Source organism: Triticum aestivum, chromosome 1A, assembly GCF_018294505.1.
Source record: "Triticum aestivum cultivar Chinese Spring chromosome 1A, IWGSC CS RefSeq v2.1, whole genome shotgun sequence".
Taxonomy (NCBI): Eukaryota; Viridiplantae; Streptophyta; class Magnoliopsida; order Poales; family Poaceae; genus Triticum; species Triticum aestivum.
Window position 1 is genome coordinate 536782499 of NC_057794.1, and position 9011 is coordinate 536791509.

The following is a 9011-nucleotide window of genomic DNA, read 5'->3' on the forward strand; positions in this document are numbered from 1 at the left end:
TCCTCAATGTGTGAGTTACCCTGAGGTGTAGATAACCGCAATAAATTTCTCATTGATTGGCTATATGATTTGTGCTGGCACTCACATTCTAGTTTATCATGCATCTCTTGGTGAGTGGAGGTTACCGTTGGCGGTCCACAACTGCTACGTTTTGTATAGATGCCCTCCAAACTAACAATCATGTCCGTAAGCTAGATGTGATAAGATGGAGGATCGCCTCCCCCATAGTATGTTTTCTTAACTACGATCCAAGTCCCAGCCATTTCCGCTACATCTCTAGAAGCTAATTATGCTGCATAGCTTTATTCAATGTATTAACTTACTGACAGTATCAGTAAGGACCAAACATTTTTTTCTTTTGAAATACAGTAGCTTAAATGAGAGTCGAAATAGCCTTCTGTAGTCATACTGTATTTCTGATTTACATTGGACTTAGTACTTTAGCTAATTATATAATTACTGGACTAATAATTTAAATGGACATATTTTCAGGATGCGCAAGGAGCCAAGTCAGAAGTTTACAGTAAGTTTCCTTTCACATTTACTACATTGGTTTTGAAGCACATCAGTATCATTTAGGAAGTCACTCTTTACTTGTGCGAGCTTCTCTTGAATTTCAATGAATCTGTTTAATATGACAGTGTACAAAAAAGCAGAAGAAGTCGACTTTGACTTCAGCTGGAGGTTTAGATCAATCAATGGCAGGAGCATTATGCCGTCACTTAGGGATCAGGAAAGAGGTACATGTCTAGACTGTCCTTTTTATTTTCACTGTTTGATTATTAGTGCTGAAGTTGACATTCACAGGGCAATGTGCATATGCTTCAACGATGTCATGTACTGAATCCCTTTACAAGAGGAAGAATGCGGTTGTGAGGATTGGTAGTGAAACTTATCTGTCAAAGGAGTTCGTTCTGAATCTCTCGCTGGATCATCTTCAAGATTTAGTCACTTCATTTTGTGCAACAAATCGAATAAAAGGTTTCAACACGCTTGATTACTGTCTCGAAAGGATGGTAGCTCAGGGTGTCATAACTGAAGAAGCCTATAACAGTGCAAAAGTGAACTTTCATGTATGTTTTCTGATATTTTGTGCACTCAACAGACTCTGAACTAGTTTTCTTTTTGCCTAGTAGTTATTGATTGTACCTCCGTCCCAAAATAAGTGTCGCTGATTAGTACAAAACTTTTGTACTAAATCTGTAACACTTATTTTGGGACGGAGGGAGTACATGTCATTTGTATACCCAACATCCTCTGAACTAGTTTTCTTTTTGTCTTGAGTTGTTATTGATACATGTCATTTGTACAACCCAACATGCTCTGAACAGTTTTTTGTTTCGTCTGAAGTAGTTATTGATACATGTTATTTGTACACCCAACATTGTCTTGAACAGTGCATGACCTATAATGGTTGTTCTATTGCAGAGTTTCCAAAGATATCGCATAAAGGAATTTGAGAAACCCAACACTCCCAATGATATCTACGACATTCCTAAGGGGGCAACATTCGAAACAAATCCTGCAGGGCAGGTCTCTTCCCATTGCGTGGTGATTGTTGGTTACGGCAGGACAAGTGATGGGCTGTCATACTATATCTTTCAAAATTCGTACGGTAAAAAGTGGGGAGACGATGGTTTTGGCCGAGTAGCTTGTAGTTGTCTCGAATATCTGTACCGTGCTAGTGTTTAGGTTATCGAGTACTGCAGGATGGTGCTCATGTTAAAAGTGACACTGATATAGAATACCCACGCTTTTTGTAAAGCAGCCATCTGACAGGAGTTCTTGACAGCCCTCATACATGTGGTTGTAGATGTTTCAGTTATCACAGATTTGGAGCCTCACTGTAATGTCAGATGTACTGATGGAGAGCAATAGGAGTATCTTATAGCAGAGTTGGAGCCTCACTGTAATGTCTGCTTAATTGCAGAGAGCTGCAGAACTTATGTCAGTCAGTTGAATTTAGCAATGCCTTGTCTTTCATTTTTCTGTACATTCTAGCTGGTGATTCCCATTATTGTGTTGAATTTTATGGAGCGTCCAACAGACTAGCAGGCTTGGCTGGCAGTAGGATTTTTTAGTTAAAGAAGAAATTAGCTTGTATATGTAAGGATTTATTTTGCGCTGTTAGATATATAATCGTTCTGTTTCCGTGAGATTAATGTCTGCTGCTTATTCGTATAATCAAGTAAGAACAATCACTTGTTGCTCAAACTTTGCTAAAAAGAAAACCTGTAGCTCAAACTCCTCTGTATCCTCCTTTTAAATAAAATTAGTAAACTTACAAATAGATGTTCGCATTGGACAATATAAGACATAAATTACAACGAAAGAGGCGAAAGACCGTTGCAACTTACAAAGATGTAGTAGCATTAATCCACACCCTTTGTTTTGAAGCGCTAATCACTACCGACTTGATAATACAGTGTGAATTTTTTTGTGAACAATCACGCATGTGTATTACGTGGAATTACGTATGTGTGAAAATTCATAACCATATACTTCCACACATGGCGTACAGAAAAAAGCCAAAACGTATTTTTAGGATGGGCCAATTTCTTTTGTTTGGCCGAATTTTTCTTTTTTGTACAGCCTACAAAATACAAAAAAATCAAATGATTTTCACAAGCCAGTGAAAAAAGATGTTTCCATGGAATTCTTTTCAAATTGTTTTGAAACTTGAAAATATGACTTTTCATTTTTTTTAAATACCGAGCTCCCTGGAGCTCGGCCTTCATTGGCATTTTCCGATGGCCACTGCTAGGCGCCGGGGCACCGGCCCAAATTTGGGCCATCGCACCGCAGCCCCACGATGCGTGCGCCTCGGGTCGCACGATTCAGCGCTCCTCTCCCGCATCATCCCCTCCTTCTTCCTCCTGTCTGCCTTCTTCTCCTGCATCATCAATCGGAAAAAGGGAGCGACTACCGGGCGTCGGGGAGAGAAAAGCTGCGGCGAGCGCCGGCGACCCTCGCTGTATTCCCCTCGCCGGAGATGAGAGCGCCGCCGCACACACAGGCTCGCCGCCATTGCAGACCCGCCATGGCTCCTAGGGCAGGCCATGGTATGGTCCTCAAGCTCCCGAAGCCGTGCGACCCGGCTGCGGCCGGGGATGCTGGAACCGTCCAGTCCCGGTGCTTCGACCGACGAGCACCCAACCCCCTGCTACAACCCCCTGCGACCGACGGATTCAGAGAAAGCTTCAACCATGAAAAAAGCTACAACCGGCGTAGAAGAAAAAACTTCAAACATGGAAAAAAGCTTCAAGCGACATCAAGAAAAGATTAAACCGGTGTGAAAAAAATGTTTCGATCGGAATGGGAAAAAGCTTCAGCCATGGCAGAAAAGCTTCAAACATGGAAAAAAAGCTTCAAGCGGCATCAAGAAAAGATTCAACCGGTGTGGAAAAAATGTTTCGATCGGAATGGGAAAAAGCTTCAGCCATGGCATAAAAGCTTCATCCGGTGTGGAAAAAAGCTTCAAACATGGAAAAAAAGCTTCAAGCGGCATCAAGAAAAGATTCAACCGGTGTGAAAAAATGTTTCTGAATGGGAAAAAGTTTCAGCCATGGCAGAAAAGCTTCATCCGGTGTGGAAAAAAGCTTCCACCATGAAGCTGTCAAAAAACGAGTATTAGTGAGAGCTACGTGGCGACGGCGAAAGCTGCAACGATCGTTGATGAGAGCTACAAGCGGCTATGGAAAAAGCTTCAATGGTTGCAGCTCTGGCATGGTAGGTTGCAGCTCCGGCGTGGCTGGGTCCGGCAAGGCAGAGCTCCGGTGAGGCGGATCCAAGCAGATCTGGCCGAGGGCCGCTAGATCGGCTGATTCCCATGGTCGTGGCACCCTGGGAGGCCTGCAGGCAGTGATGGTAAACCATGGCGGCAGGGCCTGAGAAGGAAGCAAAGAAGGAGCAAGGTGAATGAGCGGCAAAGAAGAGAAAAAAAGGAAGGAGAAGGATAGGAGGGATGTATGCGTGCGGGCTCTTTGACCGCGTGGCGCGTGTGTGGACGCGTGACCGGCCGAACGCTCGGCCGGTGCGCCGTTCCCTTTTCACACCAAGTAAGGAGAATATCTCGCACCAAGTAAAATCTGAAATACTGCGACTCCCAGTCCAGGTTTAAAATACGCAAATCAGGAGTTTCTTAGGACACATCATCCTATACTCATTCAGTTACAATAATTTATTACGCCGATTCGAGCATAATTTTAGTTAATATTAAAGATACATATTACAATAACATGTCACATGCATCACCTGTTGCTACAACGGCACTTCTCTAAAAGGAACTTGCTTGTCATAGACCTTCAGCATATAGTAGACCAAGACCAAACAGATTAGTTGGTGGATAGATTCCTCTCATCACATAAAACAGTCATCATCACTGTCCAGCTCCTCCAAGTGAAAAATCATCTCATTATGTCCACCCAAGTAGCCACTGCCCGAGGGATGCCTAAGCTCCTTTGCTCGATCATCGCACCCAAAACAATGACCTTGTTGATGCGTGGAAAAATATATGTATACATTAGCACATGATATGACTAACGGAAAATCATGGAGATTCCACCAAGTATATAGTTACCAACTTACCATAATTGTTTTCTTCCAAAGGTGTGCAGAGAACAACATCCTCTTCCTGTGTGCAGTCAGGTCGCATCTCAGCAAAGAACATAGTATGTTTGCCATCTGAACCTTTCACCAGAAAGTTGGAGTGCACATATAGTGCTGCGCATCCATCGACTTGATTCCTCTCTTTCTCTTCCACAAATTCCAACTCAGAGAGCTGAAATAGAAGCGGTCGACACATGTGAGTATAACAGACCGGTCAGCAGTAAATCGCATGACTTGCATGGATGTTCTAGCCAACCATGAGTAGTAAAAATAATGAACTACAACAGCAGTTTAGTTCCATAATAACTCAAACACACCTTAATACGGGTCGTTAAGCAAAAAACGCAAGCAAACATAAATATTTGATTATGATTTATTTTGGCATACCTGAATGTTGTTTCGCTTGGCATACGTGTTGAGCGCTATGACCAAGCCCTTGCGCTTACGCTCTTGTCTGCGTTTCAGCTGCTCATCAGGGGACGGCGACTTGGGCCTGAGACTGAACTGACGTTTGGCGTCAGCTACCCACAGATCACCAAACTCCTTGAGAGTAATCGATGATGGTCTAGGAATGGGACCATCCCCTATCTGCAGTCTGGCAGAGCCGTCACTGCATGCATGGACATAGAGGAATTATGATGTAAAATCTAAGGCTTATTTTGTTTGGTCTAAGAAGAAAAAAAAATCACTGTATGGATACTAATCTATTGGCATTCACCTTATGTCATATGTTTCATCAAGCTCTTGATTGCATCTTAAGTTCTTCAAATATTATTGATTCCTTCATACTAGATCAAATGTGAAGTACGATATCCCCAAAGTTGCATATATGAATCCACACACACAAAAAAGTACTGTCTGCATACGTACATCCAAAATTCTCCAGAAACACAACAGGTTGCGTTGGCGGACGAAATGGCCACCGACCGATCGACCACTCCTGCTTCAGATCAGATATAATTAACAGCAGGAATAAGCGAAACCCCTTTGGGGGTGGCGGATCCCCACCGGGTAAATCACAAGGACGGCGGTACCTGTACTGTAACTGGAGCGAGATATGGAGAGGGCGGGTGGTGAGGAAGGAGGAGATCGCCGGCGGTGAGATCAAACCGCCTCCGCCGCCGACACCTAGATGGATTTCTCTGTTGCCTTTTCTTTCCTCTTTTTTTATCTTTTTTTTGAGGGTTAGTTGTCTTATCTAAAGGAAGAGGAAGACTTGTAGTAGTACTATAAGAAGATCCACGCTGGGTAGCCCATCGGCCCAGCCCAGTTCGGTCTGCTTTTCCGAAAAGGCCTCGGCCTGGTGGAGTGGACTGGAGAACGCGTTTAGCGCTGGCAAAAACGGTTGCGACGGCTGTGCGCGGAAATTTTGATCATTTCTTAAATATAGTATATGATGAATTTGTTTCCAAACACATGTTTTGAAAAGAAAATAGATACGTGCTAAATATTTTTCAAATACATTGTGTTTTTCTAAAATTTCATGATATATTTTTGAAACACATCAACATTTTTTAAAATATCACGTGAATGATTTTTTTGAATTGTGAAAACATGTTTTTTACATTGTATAACATTTAAAAACTGCATGATTTTTTTATGAAATGTGTGAACGTTGTTTTGAATGATATCCATATTTTTTAAAATACACAGGAGAATTTTTTTAATACCGCATGAACATTTCTTGAACACGCAATGATATATTTTTAATTTAAATGGTAGTACCATATTTCAGAAATGTATTGCTTTAAAAAAATACCTGTAACTATTGACACCGATAACAATTACAGGTACACTGCTTTGGACCTAAGATCCAAAAAAAGATAAAATAATTCCTATGACTAAGAATCACAATGAAACTTTTTGTAAACACCTTCTTCGCGGTATCAATCTCTGCTCAAATAAATACTCCAAAGACTTCGGTAATGAGGCTGCAATTAGACTGGAGGAACGATGTTGTCAGCATCAAGAAGGGCGTGGCTTCGCTGAAGCGTGGAGTCCAGACAACCCAGTTTGGGCCGGCCCACGGCCACTTCGCTCTTTTTTCCTTTTTCTGGTCTTTTCTTTTCTTATTTTTCTGTTTCTATTTCTTTTACTTTATTTTCCATTTTATTATTTTTTGTGTATTATAAAAAATTCATTGCATATTACAATTTTTTCATCATATATTAAGAAAATGTTCACAGTATACTAAAAAATGTCCATCATGCATTATAAAAAAGTTTACCGTATATTAGAAATTGTTCAAAAATTATGCAAATGTTCACTGTGTGTTTTGAAATTTGTTCAACATATATTACACAAATGTTCAATGTATTAAAAAATTGCTCAACGTATATTACAATATGTACAATGCGTATTCGAAAATTGTTCAATGTATATAATCACGTTTTTTCAACAATGTTCATCGTATATAAAAAAGATTCATCGTGTATTTTTACAATGTTCATTGTATATCAAGAAAATTTCCATCGGATATTAAGAAAATGTTCAATGTGTATTTTTAAAATAAAAACCGAACAAAAAACCGCCCGATATAGTAAACTGGATGCTACAGTATGGGCCGTTACAGTAAACCCGACGCGACACTCAAACCAACTAAAAACGGAGAGAAAATGAAATAAAATATCGCTCACAGGGAGAGTGGGCCGGCCAAGCGCGTGCGCCCGTGGGAAGTTCCCTCCTTTTGACGCACGCGGGCGTTACACAGCCACACAGGTGTTCTTGTCTAAGACGACGTGAAACAAAGCACTGCCCCCGGGTGGGTACGTATGTGTGTACAGGTTCCGCCACAGAGAGGAGAAACATTGGTCAAAATTATGAAGTATAGTTTCAGCCAAAAGTTTGCATGTGTTCTATTTCTTTTTTGAGATGTAAGTTCGTATGTTTCTTTGCGAAAAGTTCTCTTCCAGCAGGGGATGTTCTACTTGAGAGGAATATGGCCACGATAAGTAGTTGTGCAGTTTGCGGGGAAGATGAGTCATGGCGTCACTCCCTGCTAGAGTGCACCATGCAACGTTGTAGACGGAAACAAAAAAATGTCTATTGAATATTGAGTTGAAGTTGTAGAGCTTGAAGACTCATGAAGCCACCACGGGCACCTCGGTATAGATGGGAACACCTCCTCTCACAGGAAGACAATTCGCATTAATGAGACACCAAAACTTGAGGTCTGATCTCTGGTGTGGCTGGGGTACCTCTTGTCGGAGTCAATTTCGGTGAATCTCGGATAAGGGGTCCCGATCTCTAGCCTAAGTACGATGGTAGCAAGAGATGCAAGGTTTTTTTAACCCAGGTTCAGGCTCTTTCGAAGAGATAATACTCTACATTCCTGCTTTAGTTGTAGTGACTGGGGTGAAATACAAAGTACATGTGTTTCTACCACGAGATTTTATGTGTCCTCTATGCGCCCTACCCCTGGTTTATATAGGCACCAAGGGGTCTAGGGTTACAGATATGTCAGCTACGTATTTGGTAGATCGTGGTGTAGATGACTTTTGATCTTGGAGTGCGCGCGCCAAGCCTTCGGGAATCCATCTTGTGTACTCCGTGGGTCGTTTGGGTGTGGCCTATTAGTGAATCGCCTGGGAGCTCCTTTGCCCGGCACACTGGTCGGGAGACGACGCGGTGAGTACACCATTAGTAGCCCCTGAACCGGTCTTAGAAGTTAGGGACACTCCTCGGTTCTTTCTGTAAAGGCCTTGGCTTGGGGTGGATTGTCTGGAGGCACGCCATTTTGGGCCGGCCCACAGTCACGTCATTCTTTCTTCATTTTTCTGGTTTTTTCTTTTCTTATTTTTCTGTTTCTGTTTCTTTTATTTTGTTTTCCATTTTTTTTATTTTCATGTAATATAAAAAGTTCATTGTGTCTTACAACTTTTTTCATCATATATTAAGAAAATGTTCACAACATACTATAAAATGTCCGTCATGCATTATAAAAATGTTCATAGTATATTAGAAACTGTTCAAAAATTATGCGAATGTTCACTGTGGGCGTGTTTGGTTGCTCGTATGCAGCCCAACCAGGCCCGCGCGGGATGTGCGCGGCCTGTTTGGTTGCCTGGGCTGCATGCGGTTTGTGGCCCGCACGGACCTTAAAGCAGCCCGCAGCTTGGCCCGGCGTCGGCAGTTTCTCGCGAGCCTGGCTGGGCGCGGCCATGCGTGCGAGGTAGTTGCACGCCTCGGGCAGCGCGGGAGACGGAGGGGACGTCTCATAACTCGCCCCCACTCTCTTCTCACCGCCCCAGTCGCACTGTTCCCACCGCTCCCTCTCTCCCTCACCGCCCCTCCCTCTCCTCTCCTCCGATGGCTCCGCCTCGTCCACCGCCGCGCCGTCCTCTGACCCCCGTCGACCAGTGCATCGCCAGCATCCAGGAGCGCTGGCTGTCCGGGCTCCAGAA

The 9011-nt window shown here is 42.8% G+C and overlaps 1 protein-coding gene across 1 annotated transcript; it reads right to left on the reverse strand.

The window, feature by feature from the left end:
- Positions 1-4137: 4137 nt before the first annotated feature.
- On the reverse strand, positions 4138-8770 carry LOC123044537 (uncharacterized). The gene is made up of 5 exons (XM_044467338.1): positions 8701-8770; positions 5479-5548; positions 4996-5218; positions 4588-4780; positions 4138-4490 (listed from the first exon to the last, which is right to left on the reverse strand). The coding sequence occupies exons 1-5, from the start codon at positions 8768-8770 to the stop codon at positions 4360-4362; spliced, it is 687 nt and encodes a 228-aa protein (XP_044323273.1). The 3' UTR covers positions 4138-4359.
- Positions 8771-9011: the final 241 nt, after the last annotated feature.